The sequence below is a fragment of the Manis javanica genome, chromosome 11 (assembly GCF_040802235.1).
Source record: "Manis javanica isolate MJ-LG chromosome 11, MJ_LKY, whole genome shotgun sequence".
Taxonomy (NCBI): Eukaryota; Metazoa; Chordata; class Mammalia; order Pholidota; family Manidae; genus Manis; species Manis javanica.
The window spans coordinates 17,564,896-17,590,293 of NC_133166.1; the positions used below are offsets into that span (position 1 = coordinate 17,564,896).

A 25,398-nucleotide genomic window follows, 5' to 3' on the forward strand; every position below is an offset into this window, starting at 1 on the left:
CTCAGTAGCCCTCCCCTACTTTTCTGAAGTATAACACAGAGAGAGAGAGAGAGAGAGAGAGAGAGAGAGAGAGAGAGAGAGAGAGAGAGAGAGAGACTTGTGCTAAAGACTAGAAAACTAAATGAAGTAACAAAGTGACAAAGACATTTACCACCAGAGGTAGAAGTCAGTAAGTTCTTGCCTTTATCATGAAAAAGAGTTCAGAGAGGAAGTGTAATAGGCTTATGCAACAAGAAAGTTTATTTGATAGGACAGTATACACAGACAGCAATGTGGGCAACCTCAGAGGGTAGGCGTGCTTAAAGGCTTAGGATTCGGGTTCTTAAGGATTTCAAGAATGGAGTAAAGGGCCAGGGCAACTCTAGACTGGTCTCCTGATGTCTGTCTCTGGTGAGAGACATTACTTCACCAACCATAGTCAGTCCTCTAGATACTCTGTAAAGTAAACTTAACACAAGGAATTCAATGGTCCTGTTCTTCTGCAAGATAATGGTTATTCTCAAGCAGTGAAAACATACCATTTAGAACTGCTTGCCCTGCCTTAAGATAGGTTCAGTTGTTGGCTAATCACCATAAAATGTTAGGAATCTTACTTCCTAACACCCTGGTTTTTAAAATGGTGCCTTAGCCTTAAAATGGAGTCCCTCCTGTTCTTACTGTACTAAGATATTTGCATGTTGGGCACTTTTCATTATAGGCAAGAAAAAATTAATCATGATGCTTGTTCCATGTCCCTGCTCTGCCTCAGGTAGAAAGCCTCCTGTTGTCAATGTCAATTCTGGCTGCCTCTCTCATTTGGAGGAGGGAAATCCCAGGTGAGATAGGGGCAGTGACTGGCCTAGGGTCTCAGGGTAAGCCTGCCCAGCCCAGGCCAATCCCTATGTGTGCAGCTCAGGCCAATCCAGGCTCTACCCATGCCCTGGGCCCAGCTTTCCCCACCCCCCAGCAGGAGCAAGGTGCACTTCCGCCGCCTCTGGGTGCCTTGCACGTGGCAGGGCGTGCTGGGCTAGGCTGGATAGGAGCGGCGGCCGGGCAGGATGATGAACCTGACCACGGCGCCCCGCACTCTGCGGCCCACCGGGGCTGCGTGCACTGTGGGTTCGCCGGTGGTGAGTGTGCAGCCCCGCAGAGGACAGGTGGCCGCGGGCGCCTCTGTTCTCGCCCCTCTCCGACCACCTATCCCTTCTCTCATTTCTTCCAGAGGCCCCCGACCGCCCCTGCCTCCGGGTCTGAGCCACCCTGCTCCGGGCGGGCAGTCTCCACCTCTGGCCGGGCGCTGTCTTTCCTTCTTCGCTGTTTCTCCACCTTTGCTCTCGCCTTCCGCGCCACGGTCCCCCTTTCAGTTCCGGCTCGGTCCAGCCTGCCCTCTTCGCCCGTTTCCTGCCTGGCTGCCTCCGTGCCCTCCCTTCCCTCGGTCTTTGGTCTGCGGCTCCCTGTGTGTCACCCCTCTCAGTCCCCTGGCTTGTCCCAGCCCACCGCCCTTCCGCTGTCCTGCCCCGCCTCTTGCCTGGGAAAAACGGACTCCAGGCTGCTGGAATATCATTCCCTCACGCCCCAAATGCCCTCCCTCTCCAGCCTGCCCCTGCCTTGTGGCTGGGTCCTAAGTGCGCCTGCTCGCCTGCCCTTCCCAGGGCTTGGGTGCGGGGAGGTTGGGGAGAGGATCAGGAAAAAGCCCAGGCCACTGTTGGAACGGAACATTCTCATCTCTCCTAGGCTAGGTGCTCTTTTGGAGTCTTGCCTGAAGTGAGAGCAGATCCAGCAGTGGGGTGACTGTGGCTCTTTCCAATACTGATGATACTGCCATTGTTGAGTATTGGCAAAGTCCCCTGCTTGGTGGCAGCATGCCCTAGGTGATCAGTGAATGTTTGGATGGATGACTGGGTTTGGGAGGGAGCCAGCATGGTGCATGATGCCAGGACAGGCAAGATCGGCCTTTATCAGAATACCTCAGGTACCTGACAGTCTAATGGGGGATACAGATGAACAGTTAAAAGAGAGTAACTACCACGATGGAAAAAGTCCAGGGCCCTCTGGGATCACAAGGAGACAACCCATCCAGAAAGGTTCCTGGGGGAAATTACTTGAAGGATGAGGGGTGGCAAGTGAGTGAAGTCCTGGAGACGAAGGAACCAGCTTGCTCTGGACGGGGGATGTGGAGGAGCAGCAGCAGTTCTGGTAGTTGACTGCCAGCGTTTCAAAGGGCTTGGTAAACCTTGTTAAGGAGCCTGGAGTTTATCGGGAAGGGAATGTAAAGTCACTGAACTGTTTAACACAGGGGGTGATGAGATTAGATTTGCACTCTGGGAAAACAGCTCTGGTTTCTGAGTAGAGATTAGGTTGGGGGAGGCAGTCTCTCAAGGGGTCAGGAAGCCATGGAACTGACCAGGCATACAGAATTCCCTGGGCCTGGTGATTGATTACCTTTGCGGGTGGAGGCTGAGGATGGGAGCAGAATACAAGATGGCAGCCTGGGTTTGTGGCTCAAGAAGCTGAGCTAGGGAATAGTGGTAAAGGTCAGGGTTGTGGGGTGGGAGAGATGTTAAGAGGCTTGGGGGACATATGAATGGAGATGTCCCTTCATCGACTCTACCAAGGGTGACCCAAGGAGATTTATTTACAGATGTTTGGCACAGGGTTTGCAGATGTATAGGGACCCTTCTGGCTGGAACTGGGTGAGAGCTGAGCCTGTTTCATCCCTGTGTCCTCATGGCCAGCACTGACCTGGCACCCAGCAGGGGCTCCTAAAGACCACATCTCGCCAGCCCATGCACACAATACCTGGGACAGGCTTTCCCACCCAGCAATGCTTTGGCAGGGTAGAAAAGGTAGGGGAGAGGGCCACAAGGAAGGGCAGGTGGTCTGGAAGAGGGATGGAGAAGAAGTCTTTATGTACTAGAAACACATATATATGGTAGTGTGTTTATGGGCGAGGTGGAGGTCTGGAATTTCCAAAGAGATTGAGAGTTTTGGAAAAAAGGGAGGGCAGAGAGGAACAGCATGAAGAACCTTGGGAGCAGGGCAAAGGCCTTGTCTAATAGAGAAATCAGGCTGAGGATGTTAAGGCAGGAAGCCATTTGTGAATCATCTGAAAATGAGCTTCAGAAATGACATATGAAGTAACTGGGGTTGTGATACTTTCAAAGCTGTAGAGACTTAGGGTTCTCCTTGTCCACTTTGCCTCCCTGCTTCATAGACAACTAAGCTTAGGCCGAGAAGGCGGTGAGCTGCCCCAGACATACTGCTACTACTGGCAGCAGTGGGACTGGATGTTGGGAGGGGAGGTGGCAGAGCACCCCTACTATGCTGAAGCCAGACTGATACGGGTTTGATCCCAGCTCTGACTTCATCACTTCCTAGCTGTGGACCCTTCTTTCTGAGCTTTCCTTGCCTGTAATGTGGGGATATTAAGAGCCCCTGTGACCTTCAGAGGTACAGGAGTGATGAGAGCATACCATCCATTCAAGGGTTAAATCTACAACTTTGCCATCTAACTGCCTGCTTTACAGAGCCACCTCAGGGTTAACCAAACAGCCTTGGCTTATTTTTCTCAAGGCTGTATCATTTGGCTACTGTCAGAATGCATCCTTTCATCTCCTTTTTCTGTTCCAGTCAACAGAACTGTCCCCTGGTAGGAGCTGTTGCCATAGCAACTCAGTTCTTCCCGGCATTTTGGCTGCCTTTAGCTCTCTTAATTCCAGTAATCTTAGTGGTAGATCCCACAGACAAATTGAGAGTGAGCTTACACCTAAAACAGGCTGAGGGACATTCTTGAGCTTTGTCCCTATCCCTGGTCCTGCAATGACCTGTGGGAGTCTCCAGGCTGGAAATGCAGCCTTTTCTCTCACACTGCACAGAGCCTGTCTGCAGCTGCAGCCATCGTGTCCCCTGGGAAACCTTCCCTGACAGCCTTCAGCACACATCCACAAGAACAGCCAACCCCCCCTACCTCTGAAGCTTCCCTCAGCACCACATGTAAGCCATTTCCCTCTGGCCCCTGTGAGCTCCTGGGACTGTGTCCTGTCATCTGCTTAGGAGGAGGCGTGAATGGAATGGGCCTTCTCTACATTTTGGTGAATGAATAACTAAGGGAATGAAGAATGTAGGTATTTGAAAGTTAAAAACCAGCTTATGTAATAATTAAGAGCACAAGCTTCTGGGTAAATTGGACCTGAGTTCAAATCCAGTCATCACTTAATAGGTGGTTGATCTTAAGCAACTTGCTTCAGCTCCTTAAGCCCTAGTTTCTTATCTGTAAAATGGGGATTTAATACATTCTTCATTGGATTGGTATGAGGATTGAGTTAGAGACTGTATGTAAGCACTTTGCACAGTTACTAGATTGTGAGGGGAGGGATGGTGTCCTGTGCACCAGGTACCTGGCACAAAGGAGGCCCATACATATTTTATTGAATGAGTGAGTGAATTTTAAATAACCAAAGTTGTTCAGAAAGCTGTGTGACAATAACAACTAGTTTATCACCTCATGTGTAATAATTACTATAGGTCTTTTGGTATTTTTGTCAGGTCGGTGTGGTACCACTCAGCATTCCTGAATGCAGCCTGACTCAGTCTGTTCCTACCACCCTCTCTACATTGACCTAGGGCATCTCCAGGCAGGGCACCATCTGGCTCTCACCCACATCCTTAGTGCTAAGCCCAAAGTTTGGCAGAGAAGAGGCCTCTAAAAATTCTGTTAAACGGCTAAATCTAACTTACATTTGTACCACACTTTACAGTTTATGAGGCAGTTTTATAGCCGTTTTATTTGGAGTTGTTGGCCTTTTTATCACCAAGGCTTTTCCTGTTATTTAATCCCCATGGGTCCATTATTTGAAAAACATTCATCAAACAAATTGTACTTAATTAATCCAAGTCATGCCATATGCTAATCAGAAGTTCTGATCTACATAAAATAAGAATTTGTATCCCCAACTACTAACACAGGATGTGGACACCCAATAAGTACCCAAGAAATGCTTCCTAAAAGAATACATGTTAAGGTTTCTGCAGCCTTTCTGAAAGGTTGAAGATGGTTGCTCCCTGCCTCTTTTCTTAAACCATATCTGAGCATACCACCTTGGGAATTTCTGATTTCACAACAACTCCATATCCTCATTTATAAATGAGGCCTTAGGGAGGGAAAAAGACTTGCCAAAGGCCACAGGCTTTGGAAGGATTCCATTAGGACGTGCTTCCACAGAAGCCCCCTCTTCCTTTGTGTGTGTATACATGGCCTCCTCTTCTAATATTCCATGACCTAAAGGACAAAGCTAAATGCTTCAGTGTGTATTTTATTAAACTGAAATCTTTTTCTTCTTCAAAATGTCCACTCTCTGGAGCTATACAGCATAATTAGAGCCCTTCAGTAAAACAGGCCTTCCACTAGCTGAAGCCAATCATTATGGCTTCCTTAAATCCTGCACCGGATTGTGCTTCGGATGAAAAATAAATCATGAACTCTCTTGAGGTGGCTCTATTGTCTCTTGTTCACTCTGCCTCTTGTGCCCTCAGCCTAGTTCTGTCGTGGAGCTGAATGTTGGGGGTGAGTTGTACACCACCACTGTGGGCACCCTGAGAAAATTCCCCGGCTCAAAGTTGGCAGAGATGTTTTCCAGCTCAGCTAAGGCCTGCAGGGATGTGGAGGGCCGCTTCTTCATCGATCGCCCCGGCACCTATTTCGGATCCATCCTGGACTACCTAAGAAGTGGGGAGCTGCCCACGCAGCACATCCCAGAGGTGTACCGCGAGGCTCAGTTCTATGAAATCAAGCCTTTGGTTAAGCTCCTTGAGGACACACCTAAGATCTTCAGTGAACAGGTGGCTCGGAAGCAGTTCTTGCTGCGGGTGCCAGGCTACAACGAGAATCTGGAGCTCATGGTGCGCCTGGCGCGCGCTGAGGCGGTGGCTGCACGCAAATCCGCAGTGCTGGTGTGCGTGGTGCACACGGAGGAGGATGTGGCACAGTGCGCGGACACCCTGCGCATGCTGGAGGCTGAAAAGAAGTCAGTCGTCAGATTCGGGCCTTGGAAGGCAGCCCCCGACATCAGGGATCTCTTGGACTGTATGGTGATGGACATTAAAGCACAGGGGTACCAGGTAGTCTATGAACACTACTCTGAGAAGGCATTCTGGACCAAGGGCTTCAATTGCTTCTATACATTCGTCTTCATCTGGTGGTGACCCCCAGGGGGCGGGGCTGTTTGTTATGGGCTCTGGTGGGACTTACGAAATTAAAAGTTGTCTTACAAGCCTTCTTTAAATTTCAAAAGCCTATGAATATCACACAACTTACAAGGTGGTACAAGAGGCTTGCCCCCACATATTATATCCTCTTTGAGGACTTTACACTCATCGCAACTGACTCCACTGTACTCGTCTGGTGAAATGCAGCTACTCTCTCTTTAAAGCCTCATGTACCTGCCAGAACTTTCCCTTGACTTACAATAGCAAGGCTGAGATGAGTTGGGATGCTTCAACAATGCTTTGGCTGGAGATGCAGAATGACAGCAAGAAAATAACAGGACACCATGACTCTAGGTCATCTAACCTAAAATATAGTCTATCTAGCCTCAGCTTGTCCAGTCCTCTAGCCCTGGTATGTGCCTTTGTAATGAAGATGCCAAATAGCACCTGTAGATTTCCTTTTCCAGATGCTAAAACTTCACAGGTGTCCTCTTCTCCAGAGCAATGGTTCTCAAAGTCCCTGGACCAGCAGCCTCACCAAACCTGAGAACTTGTTAGAACTACAATGCTCAGGCCCCACCGTCAGGGACCTAAATCAGATTTTCTTGAATCAGAAACTCTGGGGATTGGCACAATAATCTGTTTTAACAAGCCCTGTGGGTCATTCTGATGCACTCTAATTTTGAGACCTGCTCTAGGAAAGAACTGCCATCTCCCTTGTGTGGAGGTACAGAAGAATTACCTCAAAGAGGAACCGCCTCTGCTGCAATATCTGTTCCAGAGCTCCTGGTGGGATTGGGCTGAAGGCTGAAGTCAGTCTTCATATGCTGCTACATTCTTGCTTAGTGTTCTTCCTCTGCTCTGCCCTGCTTCCCTTATTCCCCTTCACTTGAGAGAACATCATCAATAAACCCCTTGCACAAGAGTCTGTGTTTGATGTTCTGCACAACCTCAGACAGTACATACCTCTAAGGAGGACACATGCAGGCATTCATCCTTCTCCGAGAACAGGTCTTGGAGCACCCTGCCCTGCCTAGTAAGGTCACCAACCATCCTGGGGTCTCCAGGATTGAGGTCAAGGTTAACCAGCCAGGTTTAAGGAATTTTAGAGTCAGGGAGTTTCAAATTTAAACATAATTGCTCAGAACATAGTGATTTTCAATGAGCGTGACAATTCAGTAACTGCATCTGCTGGTATTTTTTTTTCTTATTTTCCAAGCTTGTTCCATATTTTCCTTTTTTGGTATTTAATATGGCTCACAGTTTAAAGTGGAAAAATCCTGACTACCTATTTGAACATTTTAGTCATGAAACAATTTAACATTACTTAAGAGACTGAGAAAAAAAGTATATACACTTTATCAGGAACTACATTTATGGGATTAGATTCCAGGGAGACACCCTGCTCCTTAATATTTAATTAAATAGGATTGCTTAAAATCTCAATTTCATGAATTATAGAAAGGTCAACATCCTCCCCAAGATTCCTGCGCATTCTCAGAGGGTTTGTCTTATGGTTTGCTCTGCCTCCGCTCCTGCTGGATTCACTCAGCATAGTGATTATCTGGATGTCTTGAACCTGGTGTTGCTGTTCAACACCATGCTCTCCCAGATTTAAAACTAAGATATTTTTCTTAATTTTTACAAGTGTCACTCCCATGAGCTATTGTGCACATGGCGGACTGTGGAAAATACAGGCAAATAAAGAGGAGGGAGCTTATAGGACAAATGCAAGTAACTTCAAATTGAACATTGAACGAACCTATTCTAAAAGTGTCAGTCATCCCCATCACTAGAGGCTTTTCACTAGCAGATTGTTTTGAATTCTTCGCTCCCTGTTATTTCCATCCTTGGCGGGTGGGAGTAATCTGCCTTACCCCACTGACTTCGCGCTTGGCCTCACGACCTAATCTGGCCAGCTGAATATGTGTGGAAGTAACAGTATGCCAGTTGCAAACTGAGGTTTTAGAGGCATGCCAAGTTTCCATTAGCCCTCTTGTGTTATTGTCATTTGCCATGAAAAGACCAGGTTCCAGTTTAGCTACCTTTTTTATTTCTTTGGCTCCAGGCTGCACGTGTGCCCTTAGCATCTGACTTCTTCCTAAGCAATTTACCGAACTATTTTATTAAACAAAGGCAATTCCAACATCTCCCAACTCCCAATTCTTAATACAGTTAAGATAAGATACAATTTTTTTATCACATTTAACTTACAATAGCAAAACAATTGGAAATAAGTCATTTGCTATATTGTATCTATATAATGCAATGTTCTCCAGCAAGTAAAATTACATTTATAGATGGCTTAAAATTATTGGGGAATAGAATACTTATTTAATGTAATGCAATTAATGAAATCTTTGCTCCAAAAAGGATTTAAGGTGGTGGGGCTTATAGGGCTATGAAAAAAAGAAATATCTTTAAAGACATAAGTTAGAAGTATATAAATTAAGTGGACACTCTTGGCTGCCTACCCAAAATGCAATCTCCTCTCTTTCATTTCCTAACAGGAAAGCAAAATAGTAAAGCACATTAATAATGTTCAGAATACTCTCTGTTCACTTGTAAGGGTATATAAGACTTCAGATCTATTGAGATTAACTGAAGAAAATTATAGAGTTAGAGGAAGAAAACTTAAAACTGAATGCTAAATATAACTGATTATAATCCAGAGGAAAAATACAAGGAAAGATTAAAACTTTGAGATTGCCTTTATGGAGACACCTTAGTTCATAGCATTGCTCCTGAAAGGAAAGGAGCGACACACAGCAGCAATTCACCAGAGAAATCCGCTTTATTAGGGAAAGGTGCTGGGTTATATAGGAAGGGTGATTGTGGTGTTACTTCTACGGGGCTGGTGGCTATTGGCTAGGTGCTGGGATTGGGAGGGGGGCGAGAGGTGATTGGGCTTCAGGTGGCACCGGCGGGAACTGAGGACCCTGAAGAGAAGCCGGAAGTTTGCCATCTTACTGGTGGGGGCCCTTCATTCCCCCCTTTCTCCTCTGTGGGGTTGTGGACGTTGCTTTCTCTCTGACTGCTTCCTGCTGAACGGGGGCGGAGAAGGGAGTGAGGGCTTGAGGATTGGGAGGAAAGGGTTGATAGGACTCCCCACAGTAAGGACGAGTAGATGTGGACTTCTTCAGGTTGGAAATCAATGAAGGTTCCCTGTAACCATAAGTCGAGGACCTGTTGATTCCAATGGTGCCAAGAGGATATGGGTGTCAGGAGCCAGGCATCTGCGGCCATTGTTTCCAGGAACAGTTTCCAGCAGAGAGAGGGGTCCATCTCAGCATGTGGTGAGGAGGTTACGTGAGGGTGAGGGATCTTCTGTGGCCAGAAGCTGGTAGTTCCTGAGTAAAAGCTGGTTGAAAGCTTGATTAGAGATTTTTCCGACTTGGGATTTGATGGACTTTATTATACAGGGTAAGAAGAGACAGGTGAGAAGAATGATTATTATAGGGCCTGCAATGGGCCCGACCCAGGTAAGGAGGGGGTTTGTTAGTATTGAAGAGAATGGGTTGGAATTGGAAGCAGAGTGGAGGCTGGAGGCAAGGTCGGTGAGTTTGGTAATGTCAGTTTCTACAATGCCGGATTCGTTGATGTAATAGCAGCACTCTTCCCGGAGGAAAACGCAGGTGCCGCCCTTCTCGGCTGTAAGCAGATCTAAGGCCCACCGGTTTTGAAGGGTGACCTTAGCTAGCGAAGTGACCTGTCTTTGGAGAGAGGCTAGGGAATCGGCAGTGGATGTCAGGGCTCCCTCAGGTTTGGCGTTGAGATCTCTAACTGCCCATAGAGAGTGACCCAAGGCTCCTCCCGAAAACCCTGCCCCAATGGCTGAGGTGGTCAAAGAGATACCGACCATGATGGGAAGGAAAGCAGCTCTTTTTGTGCGTGAGGGCAAGGGAGGTTGGAGCTAAAGAAATTCTGCCATGCTGTAAAGTGTAAGCTGTGGGATTAGGGTGACGAGAATGCAGGGTATATTGGAGTTGGGAGGCAGTGAGTTGAAAAGACTGCCATTACACTAAAAGAAGTGTCCCGGTTGCGTGAAAGTCTTAGAGCCGGAGGTAGGGGTGTAGATAGAGAGGCAGTGAAGTGCACTGGAGGGGGGTGGAGTGGGGCCTACACAGTGGTGGATGGTGAGATTATCTGTGTATTCTGGTTCCCATAGGGGTATGTCTGCCAGGGGGCAGAGGGGTTGTCCTTCTGCATGGAAGGAGTAGTTGGAAATATAAAGGGGCACGGTGGCCAGCAGTGGGCGCTGTAGTGATGCGCACAAGAAACAATTGGCGGTGTTGAGGGTGTGGTTGAGAAAGATGGTGGTGTCTTGAATGAGCTGTAACCAAGAGTAGGAGGAATAAGAATATGAAGAGGCGCCATCAAGAGTTTGGATAATGACTTTTTCGGAATGTCTGATATCTGATGCAACTTGAGAGATCTGGGAGTGAGAGGGAACATACTCTCGAGAGATATGAAGGGTACCGTGGGGGGTCGAGGACCCCCCGTAGTAAACTGAGGCTGTGACTCCGGCAGCCCATCGAGAGTCCCAGGGATCTGGGATTGAGAAGGAGAATGAGCCGTTGGGATATTTCATGAAGCGGTTGGAGGAGTAATACTGTGGGTACCATGAGTTACCCAGGTAGTGAATGGTGCAAGACCAGTAGGGACATCCCCTGTAAGTGTCTTGCCATCGCCTGCAATAGGCTTGTCTTTGGTCATAGAGGAAGCAGAGGTAGGGAGAATAAAGGTAGCTGCTAGTGAACACTTCGGTGGAGGGAGGAAAGTGGAGGTATAAAGGCTTAGAGCAGCCTTCCAGAGGGCAGTCTGATGTGGCAATGAGGGCAGTAACTTTTGTTTTATGCTGTATGTAAGTTTGTCTGACTTTGAATCGCCATACAAAGGAGGCTGGGGTGGCGGGGAAGACAATAGGAATGAGGACAAAAAGCGAGAGAGCGGTAAAGGAGGAAAAAGTCATAATTCGGGTATGGATGGCAAAGGGGGTGAACGGAAGATGCGGAGTTTCAAGGGATCAGAGGGATGAGGCGTGGAAGAATAGACAGCGTCTTGGGCTGTATCCGAAGGACTCTGGATTGTGACTGATGGGTCTTGGGTGTCCAGAGAAGGTGGGTCCTGGGTATTTGGTTTCAACCTGGAGATATGAATCCAAGGGGTGACAGAGTTATCAGGCAGTAAGAGCCTGGCGGCCGAGGGGATGCAGAGAATAACTGGGTGTGGACCTTCCCATTTTGGGGTGAGAGAGGGCCGATCCTCTGGTGGCTTATAAAACACTTGTTGGCCGGGCTGTAAGACAGGAGGATTTTGGGAGGCGGATGGATCAGGAAGGAGCCAATCTTGATATTTCCACAATTCAGTGCAGAGGAGAGTAGTGGAAGGGCCATGTTGGGAGGAATTGGTCCTTTGTGGGAAGGGAGCCCTGGGGGTAGAATCGGACGGCTGTACGTGATCTCAAAGGACGACAAGAAGGAAGGTTTCTTTGGGAGGGCCCGAATGCGGAGTAGAGCTAAGGGAAGTAAGCGAACCCAGTCAAGGTGTAGTTCTAGAGATAGTTTGGTCAGGATGTCCTTTAGAGTCCTACTGGCTCTTTCTACTTTTCTCGAAGCTTGTGGTCGATAAGGACAATGTAAATGCCAGGGGAGTGAGAGCGACTTGGAGAGGTTCTGGATAATTTGGGCAGTGAACTCAGGGCCGTTACCTGATTGGAGGGAAGTGGGCATCCCGAACTTAGGAAAGATCTGGGTGAGGAGGATAGAGGCAACTGCGGGCACTCATTTGTTAGTGGTGGGGAAAGCGTCAACCCATTCTGAAAATGTATCTACTAACATGAGTAGGTATCTGGTATGCCGTACAGGGGGCATGTTAGTGAAGTCTATTTGCCAATCTGCGGTGGGGACATTAACCCTTGCTTGATGAGCTGGGAAGAGTCGGGCCTTGAGGGGGGTATTAGGGTTAGTTCGTTGGCAGATGGTGCACCTGCAGGTGATTTGGTTAAGTAGGGTTTTGTCTTCAGGAGAGAGAGAAAAAAAAGATTGTAAAAAATGAATCAAGGATTGGGGGCTGGGATGGAACAGATCATGTAAGAGGCAGAAGAGAGACTCTTTGTCCTGGGAACAGAGGGTGTCTTGTGATAAGGCTAAAACTGCAAGGGCAGACGGATTGTTGTCTGGTGTGTCTTCTGATAGGGCAACTGACTGGGCTACTCTGTCGGCTTTGTTGTTACCTCTTGCAATGGGGGAGTCATCCTTTTGATGTGATTTGCAGTGGACTATGCCTAGTCGGTGTGGGAGTTGTGAAGCCTCTAGAAGTTTAGTAATTAAGGCTGAATTAGTTATGGAATTTCCTTTCGTGGTGAGGAGGCCTCATTCTTTCCATGCTGCCGCGTGAGACAAGAGAATGTGGAATACATACTTGGAGTCAGTGTACAATGTGAGAGACATGTCCTGGGCCAGAGTGCAAGCTCTGGTGGCTGCAATGAGTTTAGCCTGTTGATTGGTTGTACCGGGGGGTAGGGCTCGTGCCTCAATGACGTCTTCGAGGGAGACTACTGCGTATCCTGCATAGTGGGTGCCCTCATGTTTAAAGGAGGACCCATCAGTAAACCAGATGAGGTCAGAGTGTGAGAGGGCTCCTTCGGAGATCATGGAGTGGCACGGAAGGAAGTTGTGAAGGGCTTCCAGGCAGTCATGCGAGGGAGTATGAGGAGAGTAGGGTAGAGGAAGAAGAGTGGCCAGATTCAGGGGCTGGCAGGGGAGGAAAGAAATGTCTGGATTTGGGAGGAAAGAGGACACTAAGTTCAGGAGTCTGGAGGGAGGGAGAATCTGTAAACTTTTGTAGGTTAAGAGATCTTTTAGGTGATGTGGGGACAGAATGGTAAGGGGTGCCCCAAATGTTAGTTTATGAGCTTCTTTCTGCAAGAGCTGCCCAGCGGCTAATGCCTGTAGGCAGGGGGCCCATCCCTGAACTGTGGGGTCTAATTGCTTGGAGAGATAAGCTACTGGGGCAAAGGATGGGCCATAATATTGGCCTAGGACTCCTAGAGCTTGACTGGACCTCTCATGAATGTATAATGAGAAGGGCTTCGACAAATCATGAAGATGGAGAGCTGGGGCTTCCACAAGGGCTTGACGGAGCTTAATGAAGGAGTGTCGGGGTGAGGATGATAATGGTTCTTCAGGGGAGCCCTTGCTGAGGTTGTATAGGGGTTTTGCCAACATGGAGAAGTTAGGGATCCATGCTCTAAAATACCCAGCCAGGCTTAGAAAGGAAAGGATTTCTGTCTTGGTTTTGGGAATGGGCAGGTCAGAGAGGAGTCGTTTTCTGTCTAAGGTAATGGACTTTCTTTGTTGAGACAGAAGGAATCCAAGGTAAGTGACAGAAGGGGAAGAGATTTGAGCTTTGACGGGGGATACCCGGTAACTTCTGGAAACTAGAAGGTTAAGTAGAGAGGCAGTGTCAAGTTGAGACTGTTCCCACGAGGGACTGCAGAGTAGAAGATTGTCTACGTATTGTAATAAAGTGGACTCGGAGTGATCATGATGAAACTGTTTGAGGTCCTGAGCTAGGACTTGTCTAAAAATATGGGGACTATCTCAGAAGCTTTGGCAAAACTGTCCAAGTAAGTTGTTCAGAATGTCTCGTGCATGGGTCCGTCCAGGTGAAGGCGAAAAAATCGTGGGAGGAGGGGTCCAGAGGCATAGAAAAAAATGCGTCCTTGAGATCTAGGACTGAGAAGTGGGAGGCCGAGGCAGGGATCTGCGATAAAAGGGTGTATGGATTTGGAACTAAGGGATGGATAGGGACAACAGCCATGTTGATGAGGCAAAGGTCTTGGACAAGGCGGGAAGATCCGTTGGTTTTTTTAACAGCTAATATGGGGGTATTAAATGGGGAGTGAGTGGGTCTGAGGTAATTTTTGTTTAAGAGATCTTGAATGATGGGTTGGAGGCCTATGAGGGCTGAAGTGGTTAGGGAGTATTGGGCCTGACAGATATACTGAGAGGGGTCACATAATTTGATAGAGGCAGGAGGACATAGGGCCATGGAGGGGCTTGTAATATCCCAAACTTTGGGATTTACAGGGTGTATGAGGGCGGAACCGGAGCTTTCATTGGGTAGAGGGGGGTCATTGGCTATGTGGGCCATCAGAAAGGGAGTACTGGGGGCTGTGGGAGTGGATATAGTTATGGAAACGTGGAGGAGAGAAAGGATGTCCTGTCCTAGTAAAGGGATGGGACACTGGAGCATAACCAGGAAGGAGTGGGAGAAAGGTATGGGATTGTCTTGGATTGTACATAAAAGGTGGGGGGGTTTAATGGGAAAATCTGTTTACCTCCTACCCCGACTATAGGAGTAATGGCAAGCGTGGTAGGGCCCCGGTATTCTCGCAAGACTGAGAAGGTGGCTCCTGTAACTAGGAGGAAGGAGACAGGGCGACCGTCTACTGTTAAAGTAACCCTGGGCTCTTGTTTGGTGATGGAAATGGTTAGGCAAGAAGCCCCCGGGCCCCGTCAATCTTCTTCTGCCAGCCCCACTACGGCGGGCTTAGGATGGGGGCTGTTCGTCCAGCCTCTCCTTCGGGTGCTTGGGCAATCAGACCCCCAGTGGCCCATTTTGTGGCATCTGGGGCATGGGGTTGTAGGAGATCTGGGGGAGGGGCAAGCCCTTGACCAATGTCCCTCTTTTCTGCACTTGAAACAAGCTCCTGGGGGGGGGCTTGTTTGTAGAGGGGTGCCCAGGTTGTGGTTTTATCAGCTGGGCCAACATTTGGAAATTGGCCTGATCAGCCTTTTGTTTACGGCGTTCTTTCTCCTCCCCCCGGTTATGGAAGACTTTAAAGGCCACTGTTAGGATCTCAGTCTGTGGGTTAGCGGGGCCCTGTTCTAACTTTTTGAGTTTAGCTTTAATGTCGGGGTAGCTTTGAGCTAGGAAGTATGTCATAAGGACATGTCTTCCATCAGGCGTTTCCGGGTCCAGGCTGGTATACTGTAATAGGGTTGAGTGAGTCTAAGAACTTGGAGGGGGTTTTGTCTCTCTTTTGAATTATGTCTTGGAGCTTTTGAAAATTGACAACTACGAGCTGCCTTTTTCAGACCTGCTATTAAGCAGGAGGCAAAATATCTCGAGAGCGGAGACCCACCGCGGTGTTATAATCCCAGCGTGGGTCTTGTTTGGGGACAGCAGTGGGGCCAGGGGGGTAGGTAGGGTCAGTCCTGTGGGTTTCGGTAGCGTGCATTTGGGCGAAGTCCCAAACTCGTCTACGCTTTTCAGGGAGGAGAGTATTGGCCAGGAGCATGAAAATGTCATCATGTGTGAGGCTGTAAGACTGGAGGGTCCATTGAAACTCTTTGATGTATGTTGTGGGATCAGTGGAAAAGGAACCTAGGCGTTTCTCAAGTTGGGCTAAATCTCCTAAAGAGAAAGGGACGTGAATGCGCACAATGCCTTCGGATCCTGCTACTTTCCGGAGTGGGGCAATAATTTTGGGAGGCCCTCGGGACCGAGTCTGAGGGGGCAAAGATGGAGGAGGCTCCTGGAACTTAGTTAGAGGGGGGCTGAAAGGCTCAGGCTTGATCTACGGGAGGGGGTGAGGTGGGGGAGGAGATGGTGGTGGAGGGAGGAGAGGAGAGGGAAGGGAGAGGGCGGGAGGCTTCTGCGCGGGTGGAGGCAGCAGCAGTGGTGGAGGGTGGAGGGGTTGTAGAGGGGGAGGGGCCGAAGGGGGAAGCCTGTATGGTGGAGGCGCGTCAGCTGGGTCAAAGGTAATTGAAGAGGGACTGGGAGTGTGGGGAAGGGAGGGAGATGGCTTTCAGGCTAGGAGAACTTGGGGCGGGGAGCAGGTGGTGCAGAGGCTGGGATTTTGAGCTAGGGGGCGAAAAGCTTCGATATAGGGAATCTCCTTCCATTTTTTCAGGTGCTGGCAGTAGTTAAAAAGATTGCGAGTGATGGTAGGATCAAGAGTTCCCCCTGCGGGCCATTGGTTGTTATTGTCTAGGGGGTATGTCGGCCAATCTTGGGAGCAATATTTACGGAGAAGTTTTGGTTTTATATCAGGCGTCAGGGAGAGGGTGGCTAGATACTTGAGCAGACATTCAAGAGGTGAATCTTTAGGGAGGGATGAGGAGGCTCCCATGGCTAAAGGACAGAGAAGGAGACAAACAGGGGAAGACGAACAGAGATCCTCGAACTGGGAGCAGACCCCAAGGAGACAAAGTGCGTCCCTGATGATCCTTGGTGGTCTGCGGAAACTCGTATATGAGTCAGAATTTCTTAGGAAGTGTGGGTCGTCACCCAGACTTCTCTAAGAAGGCAGAGTGCTGGAGTCATGAGGTACCTAGTACTAGGAATTTTCGGCAGACAGAACGGATTTCGGCAGACGGAACAGAAGGAAGAGGGGGGAGAAAAGGGAGCGTTCTCATCCGCAAAGGAGTCACCTTGTTTATGGCTGTTGGAGGGGGGGCCTGAGGGTCCGCCGCAGCAGTGAAGCCCTGAGGCTGCGAGAGTTCCCTCCTCGTCCCTGAGCGTCAGGGCCTTGCCGGACGATCACGGTCAATGGCACTGCGATAGCTCGGGGAAGAGTGGCCCACTCTGGGGGGAAAACTTACCTAAAGGCCAGAGAGGAGTGGTGAGTGTGATGAGCCATCGCCAGAAAAAGAGAACGAGGGCAAGCTGCTGCTGGTGTCGGGGGGAAGACGGGGCCCAGTTGGGGTGTCCCGTCTCCCGGGTTTTGGCACCAATGAAAGGGAAGGAGTGACACAGCAGTAATTCACCGGAGAAATCCCCTTTATTAGGGAAAGGTGCTGGGTTATATAGGAAGGGGCATGGGGTGATTGTGGTGTTAATTCTACTGGGCTGGTAGCAATTGGCTAGGTGCTGGGATTGGGAGGGGGGGCGAGAGGTGATTGGGCTTCAGGTGGCGCCGGCGGGAACAGAGGATCTCCCCCACCCCCCACCGACGAGAAGCCAGAAGTTCACCATCTTACTGGTGGGGGCCCTTCAGCTCCAGATTTCAGGTCTATGTTCTTCTCCTATGGTACCTTTTCCTTTTTTGTAATTTCTACTTATTTTCCCCATCTAACCCAACCCCACCAATACATTCTCTTCTCTTTTCTGCTGTGTTTAAGTGTCCTGGAAGGCTGATCCCTAGGTACTGCATGTCCAGGCCCCTTTGTGATTGACCAAAGTTTTGGAAAGTACAAGAGTTAAAGACTGGGGACAAGAAGGCCTTGGGTGTATGGACCTCCTGGAATGGTGAAAATATTTGTGATTCTCGTGAATACCCATCAGAGGGCGTCTATTCTAGAAAAGGTTCTCAAAATAAATGAATGAATGAATGAATGAATGAATGAATGATAAATAGATAGATAGATAGATAAATGGATGCCATGATCCAACCTGTGGATGTCAGTCTCCCTAATGCTTGCTCTATGGAGTCATGGAAAAGTTGGCCATGATGGCAGGGATGGAAGATATGCATGGGCTCTACAGTATAGATGTTCTCTCTCCAAAGTTGGTCTGGCCACTGAATAGAGACCAACATTGAGCCCCTGATAAGGTATTATTCCCCGGGGAAACTAGACATTTTTTGGTGGTGGGTTGATTGCTTTGCAAATCAGTTAGTTACACTGCTTTCTAACAAACTATTGGCTAAAATGCTGGTGTTTCTAAGCAAATGGCTTTGACAGCTTTGCTTGAGGATGTTTGCAAAGCTGCCTTAGGGTTAGGGAGTAGATTTTCTTACATTACAGGGTAATAAAGCTAGTATAACCCTACAATCCTGGAGCTATTTCAAGGTGATAATAAAAGGTCTCCCTCTGAGTTGGAAGGCTGATTTGTTTATAATAAGGTTAAAGTCTCTCTCCAGAGGGCAGGTTTGCTAGCATTCTTCTTTTAAGATGGAAGGTTTCCTAAGCTCAGTATTCCTCATCTGTTACAGATCTGTTGTGTGCGTAACATTCACCCCGTGGTGCTTATAGGGCAGGGAGAACCAATACAAATGTGAAGTTCATGCCCCCTGCCATGCTTTGCATAATAAACTGTAAATCCATTGGGGCTTGTTATCTCCTTACCAGCTGAATCTATGGAAGTATGGCAAGTCAGCTTAGCAGTTTAGGGACTGGTTGACCACAACCCCTGACTCCCAAACTTAATACCGTAAGGCTACAACCATTATTATTTCTCACAAGGCTACAAATTGGACAGTTCTTCTGGTCTTAGTTGGGCTCTTTCATGCATATATAGTTAGAGTATCATTCAGCTGAAGTGGGGCTGGTTTAGGATGGTATCAGCTGAGTCAGCTTGGCTTTGTTTTACACGATCATTCACTCCAGCAGACTAGGTTGAATTTACTCTCATGGTAATAGTAGGGTTAAAAAATCAAGCAGAAGGCCCCAGTGAATTGGTCTATGGATGGGCCTGAGGCCTAAGCTCAAAATTAGTACACTGTCACTTTTGTCACATTCTACTGGCCAAAGGTTCAGCCCAATTCAAAGGTTGGGAATACAGATTTCAACTCTTAATAGAAACAGCTTCTAAGGTACATTTTGTGAAAATCAAGGGAAACCTCACTGACACGGAGCTGGGAGGCCAGCAGGGGGCGCTCTCACATCCTACAATGCACGGTCAATTACAGATCCCACTAGTGAGAACAACTTGCTAGTCCATGCATTTAAATACTACTTTACATTTAAATACTACTTTACTACCCACAAAGGAGGAAGGTTTTACTCCTCCCCTGGCAACAGCCCAACCAGTGAGAGACTGTCACAACTCAGCCAATGAGAAGCCGCTATACTTGATACTCCCAGTTTACTCCAATGGACTTTGTAACAGGCCTCCTAAGTAAAGCCTGCCTTTGCTCTAAGAGGGAGTGCTCCGCTCTTTTGTATTCAAGACTTGCCTATGGTTTTCCGTAGCTTGTTTGTCCTGAGTTGGAATTCTCTGCTATTCCCAAATAAACTCATTTTTGTTCGTAAAATATCTGACAGTTTTATTTCTAAGGTTAACAACTTCAAGAGGATATGTACATAAAGGGGGGAGGAATTGGGGCCATTTTTGCCATCATTCTACTGCACACTGGGTCCTTTCCATCAAAGAGGGAGTGGTGATATTATCCTTATAGGAATAGATACATATTCCAGATTCAGATTTGACTTTCCGACTGCTATAGACTAAATGTGTTTCCCCACCAAATTCATATGTTGAAATCCTATCCCATAATATGATGGTTAATACAAGGGTGGGGCCTTTGTGAGGTGGTTAGACCTGAGGGTGGAGTCCTCATGAAAGGAAGTAGTGCCCTTATAATAGAGACCCCAGAGAGCTCCTTTGGCCCTTCTGCCGTGTAAGGACAGGAGACAGCTGTATATGAACCGCGAAGTGAGCTCTCACCAGACACTGAACCCTGAATTTTCCTGCACCTTGTTTTTGGACATAAATTTCTGTTGTTTATAAGCTATTCAATCTATAGTATTCTGTTACAGTAGCTGAATATCTGTATATATCTTGTTGGTTCTTTCCCTGGCATACCCTAATACACTAACTGCAATGTTTCTGCCAGTCCTACTACTCATGGATGCCTTATTCATTTTCATGGCATTTCACACATTGCTTGTGACTAAGGAGCTTCTTTTATGGTGAAAAAATTTTAGCAAAGAATTGGTCTTGCTAGGTACCCCATCGTTTAGATGTAGCTGTTATGATAAAAAAATAAAAACAATATAATGATGTTTTGCAGACTCAGTTATGGTGCTAGCTGAGAAACAACACATTGTGAGTTGGGGGTGTTGTCTTTTAGGTTTGTGGTATATACCTTATACTAACAGCTAAAACATAGTATTGTTTCTCCCACAGAATACATGGGTCTGGGAACTAAGGGGGTGGAGGCAGCAGTGGTTCTTGTGACTTTTCCACTATAAACATTCATTTATGAATTCTTGGGTTCAGAGGGTTTTAATCCCCAAGGGGGTAACAGTTCCACTAAAGAACAGTCATTGCCCCATTACATCGGAACATGTAATGAGAATACTGCTGGCTGTTTGGGCTCTTCTTGCTGAGCCAACAAGCAGAGAAGGAATATTGACCCTAATTTCCAGGGGGATTGGGTTGCTGTTATACAAAAGGGCAGTAAAGACTCTGCTTGAAGCCCCAGGGATTCACTGAAGGACCTCTTTGTATTCCCGTGTGCAATAATGAAGGTCACAGGAAAATGTAATCTATTCAATAAAGATAGTTTTTCATTTCAATATTAAAAAATGTGGAATGGTTCTATACCAGTCTGACCTCAGCTTCTCAACTTTATTTCTGTCACTTCTCCCTGTTCCCTGTATGCAGTTTATGTATTATGAATTGAATTTCCTTTGGTTTTCTGAGTGCACTAAACTCTTTCCTGCAGCCATGTATCTAGCAATGATGATACTTTGTGGCACTGATGCTTAGATGTACATTTAACATCTCCAGAATCGGAACACATCTTAAGATTGTTCTTGGCCAACTGTTCATGTGTGGACTGGATCATAGCAGTTCATGTTGTCATTACTTCAACAGAGCTCTGTGCCTATGTCGTCTTTTAATTGCCGTTTACTGTACCTTCAAAGAGATTACCCTACAATTTGCATTGAAACAAAGTTTTATGTGCGCAGAACTAGGCATGGAAACACAGCAGTATGACACAGGACACAAATCTATATCCAAATAAGTTTAAAGGAGCTCTTTCAGTAAATATACATAACCAATGTAAGCAATAAGAAACCATTGTTCTTAATTTCATCATTAAAACTTTTTCCTTCATTTTTTATGTGTTACCTAAAATAATGGCTTAAATCTGATAAACTGTGGTAATGATAATAATAGCTAACATTTATTGAAGGCAGTTTGCTAAGTGCTTTTCATTTCTCTTGTCACATTTACATATGCAGGAGTCTCAGGTCTGGGATGCATTTTTTTCTATTTGGAAAATTCACTATCTTAAAGCCAAATTAAAAACCATTTCTTCTGTAGACTTCCCTGAGACATTGTAGGGGTAGAAAACTTCTTCCTTTCTAGTTCCTTTGGCTGGCCTAAAAATTACAGCTATATAAGACAACAGGAGAAAAAGATTTTTATGTATGGGTGCTCCAAAGACAGGCAATTGAGCCTCACCTGCCGTCCTCAGCTAAGGAGACAGGATGGGGATGTGGGGCTTCCCTTCCTCCCATATTCAAAGGGATATGGGAGGAAAACAGTTCACGGGAAGATGAGAAGAGTAAATGTTTGGTGATTTTTCATTTACTCAAGATGTTTGCCTTGCTATGGAGGTTAAGTCTTTCTGATAAGTTATTTTTGGTATTCTCTCTTGGTATAGACCTAAATTATTTTAGCAAGTTGAAGGGAAGGTAAACAGCAATTCCTGAGCCTGCTGGGCTTTGTCTTCAACTGGAAATTATCCACATGCCAAAATGGCATTTTTTGGAGTCATGTATTCTACTTAGTTAGGTGTGTTTGAACCACATTCGTCTGTTATCCCAGCACACTTCGGTTGCTTGGATATCCAAGATACTGTTGGGTTGGGTGTGTTTCTTCCCAGTTAGAATGTATGAGCTTGGTAGACCATCTTTTATGCATTTTGGGGTCTTCAACACCTACCAGAGCCTGCTGCTTTTTCTTTTAAATATCACTTTTTTATTAAGGTATCATTGACATACACTCTCATGAAGGTTTCACAAGAAAAACAATGTGGTTATTATTCACCCTTATTATCAGGTTCCCCTCATACCCCACTGCAGTCACTGTCCATCAGTGTAGTAAGATGCCAGAGTCCCTATTTGTCTTCTATGAGCTCCACACACACCATGTGCACCAATCATGAAGCCCCACAATCCCCTTCTCCCTCCCTCCCTCCCCACCCACTCTCCCGCACCCCTCCCCTTTGGTAACCACTAGTTCCTTCTTGGAGTCCATGAGTCTGTTGCTATTTTGTTCCTTCAGTTTTGCTTCATTGTTATACTCCACAAAAGAGGGAAATCATTTGGTATTTGTCTTTCTCTGCCTGACTTATTTCACTGAGCATAATACCCTCTAGCTCCATTCATGTTGCTGCAAATGGTAGGATTTGTTTTCTTCTTAAGGGTGAATAGTATTCCACTGTGTATATGTACCACCTCTTCTTTATCTGTTCATCTACTGATAGACACTTAGGATGCTTCCATATCTTGGCTATTGTAAATAGTGCTGTGATAAACAGAGGTTCATATGTCTTTTTAAATCTAAGAAATTTTCTTTGGGTAAATTCCTAGGACTGGAATTCCTGGGTCAAACAGTATTTCTATTTTTAGTTTTTTGAGGAACCTCCATATTGCTTTCCACAATGGTTGAACTAGTTTATATTCCTACCAGCAGTGTAGGAGGGTTCCCCTTTCTCTGCATCCTTGCCAGCATTTGTTGTTCCTAGTCTTTTGGATGTTGGCCATCCTAACTGGTGTGAGGTGATATCTCATTGTGGTTTTAATTTGCATTTCCCTGATAATTAGCGATGTGGAGCATGTTTTCATGTGCCTGTTGGCCATCTGAATTTCTTTTTTGGAGAAGTGTCTATTCGTAATTTCTGTCCATTTTTTAATAGGGTTATTTGCTTTTTGGGTATTGAGGAGTGTGAGTTCTTTATATATTTTGGATGTTAACCCCTTGTCAGATATGTCATTTATAAATATGTTCCCCCATACTGTAGGATGCCTTTTTGTTCTGCTGATGGTGTCCTTTGCTGTACAGAAGAGCTTGCTTTTTCTAAGCATCCCACTCGTTTTAAAGAATAAAGCAACGAACAGGTTAAGTTTATTGAGGGAAGTAAAACTTGAACTGGGATTTCTGAACACTAACACTTAAACTACACTTCACAGTCTGCAAAATGTTTCTGCACTATTTCATGGTCATTACAGCTTTGTCAGGTTAGGTGTGAGCGCATTTACAGTTGAGTCTACTTGTTTAGTGCCAACTGTAGTACGAAGTTTTGTTGCTTGGATCTTCGTTTCAGAATTCTTTCCACTCTACCACAGCTATCAGAGGAGAGGTTCATTCCTTAAATGGGTACCTTTTGAACAATTGGAGAGAGGAAACAGGAAAAGCGCCGCTGGCCAGTGTAAGAGGAAGGTTTCCATACCGCAGCATCCAAAAGGAGAGCTCCAGGTAGGGAACAAATAGCAAACCTTGTAAACAGCAAAGGACGACGGGAAATTCACCCAGCCCCTATCCGTTTTGTCGCGAGTGAAACTCTTCACGCAGCTACACGTTTTGCTACTAGCTCGGGATTGGCCCTGCCTCTGCGCTTTACCTTGTATTCCCTCCCTGCTTCGCGGGGTTCCGCGCCAGGCTCTCGGCCACTCGGAGACCCCCAGCAGCCCCCGAAAGCTCCTATTGGCTCGGCCACCCTTTCAGGGGCGTCTCCTCCCGGCAGAAGCCCCGCCCCCACCCGAGCTAAGGTTCTGTTTCCTGTCCCCCGGCGAATGAGGCGTAGTCGGGCAAATCAGGCCGTACTTCGCAGGAGCAGTAGAGCAGCAGGAAGCGGCCTCTCTTTCCCGGAACCCCACTGCCTTGTGGGATCGCAGTCGGTTCCTCAGGCCAACTTTTCCGGATACCTCCATCCCCTCCCACCCTCCCTTGTCGAGTGGGAAGCGGAGACAGTCCGTGAGCAGCCATGGCGGCGCATCTTAAGAAGCGGGTGTACGAGGAATTCAGTAAGGTGGTTCAGGTAAGCTTCGGAAGGAAAAGTTCGGGTACAGTCGAGTGGAGAAGGTTATCCACTCCCCAGGCACGTTGCCGGAACGGGCACAGCAAACCTGGGTTAAATGCCGACTACTTTGATAGGCTGACACTACACTTTAGTGGGCGTGTTCGTTTGCCGCTACTGTTAATCATTAACTAATAGGTGCAGTCTTGACACTTAAAAAAATTATCGGAGGAAACAGCGCTTTACAATTTACGAAAATATCGTTTCCATTGTCTTAATTTATTCGGTTACTTTAGAATCCTCATTTTACAGATGTGGGGTCTGAGGTTTCTGGAGGGGTACTAGGACACAGGCAATTAGTTGGCAGAGCCCCTCCCAACTCCCATTATGAGAAAAGCGCTCAGGCTGTAAGCATAACTCTAAGGGGTTGGCAGAGGAGTCGAAATCCTCAAGAGGGTCACAGTCTTCATGGGGTAGAACTCTCTCCATTGGTGGGACGACTCACCTAGGAAAGAGGGCAATACCTTCCTCCTCTAGAGTTGTTGAAGGACAGATGGGTCGAGGTGCCCGTCAGAGCCGTCAGTGACTATCCATGTGTCTCTTCACAGACGTTGCTAAAGTAGAGGTTGACCCCAAGTCATTCCTTGTGCCGTACTTCAGATTTCATGTGTATGCAGATTAGCAAGGGATCTTGTTAACATGTAAATTCTACTCAGTAAGTCGGGTGAGGGAAGTGAGGCAAAAATCTGCATTTCGATGAGACCCCAGTTGATAGCAGTGGATCAGCAGTGGTCTCAGATCCATAGATCACCCCTAGATCCTTAGACTTGTAGAATAAGGCTTCGACCATTCGCAGGAAACGGATACTTATTTTATTCATTCCCATTCCTTCAACAAGAGTTTGAGTAAATTAGTGGTTATTGCGTATTAGTATGATGAAAGGTATTGCTACAAAGTCCAACATCCATTAGGGTCGCTGTCCTTTAGGAGCTCACAGGCTAGCGGGAGAGACAGAACAGCGTATCTGACTATAGTACAGAGAGAGAATTCCGTTGACAGATCAAGTCTTCCTCTCTTGAAACTTCTTTTCATAAAGACTCCCTAACCTTTCCTGATTTGACAATATTCCAGCCAATCGCTTGTCACTTTGCTTTGTTTTGTTTTGTTGGCATGTGTTTGTAGTGTATTCCCTTTGTCTGTAGGGAAGTTAGTCTGCTCCTTACTCTTTTTTTCTTAACATAACTTTGATTGAGATTTAACCTTTGTGCTTTTTTGTTTCTCCACCTTATGTGGAATTAGTTTTTTGAAACTTCTAGAAGGAGTCAAGATTCAGGAAAGCTTTTCTAACTTCATAGAGCTCCCTTTTCTGTGGCTTTCCTTTTGAGTTTTCCTGGCCATTCTTCTTTAAATTATGGTAAAATATATTTAATATAAAATTGATGATTTTAACCATTTTTAACTGTAAACTTCAGAGTCATTAGTTACATTCATATTGTTGGGTATATTAC

General features: G+C 46.7%; 2 protein-coding genes across 2 annotated transcripts in view; both read left to right on the forward strand.

The window, feature by feature from the left end:
- Positions 1-951: 951 nt before the first annotated feature.
- KCTD14 (potassium channel tetramerization domain containing 14) lies at positions 952-7,108 on the forward strand. Its single transcript, XM_017644081.3, has 2 exons — positions 952-1,109; positions 5,512-7,108. Exons 1-2 carry the CDS (start codon positions 1,038-1,040, stop codon positions 6,178-6,180), a joined length of 741 nt encoding a protein of 246 aa, XP_017499570.3. The 5' UTR covers positions 952-1,037; the 3' UTR covers positions 6,181-7,108.
- Positions 7,109-23,735: 16,627 nt separating this feature from the next.
- The window catches only part of INTS4 (integrator complex subunit 4), a 147,155-nt gene continuing 145,492 nt past the window's right edge, over positions 23,736-25,398 (forward strand). The window contains exon 1 of the mRNA XM_073215971.1: positions 23,736-23,911. Coding sequence (XP_073072072.1) covers positions 23,858-23,911 — 54 coding nt within the window. The 5' untranslated portion in view covers positions 23,736-23,857. The remainder of the gene's footprint in view (positions 23,912-25,398) is intronic.

Excerpts from the sequence above, each read along its gene's own strand:
- KCTD14 (XM_017644081.3), top strand. The coding sequence starts at position 1,038 with ATGATGAACCTGACCACGGCGCCCCGCACTCTGCGGCCCACCGGGGCT. Across the intron at positions 1,110-5,511 it reads GCACTGTGGGTTCGCCGGTG|CCTAGTTCTGTCGTGGAGCT; the intron begins GTGAGTGTGCAG and ends TTGTGCCCTCAG.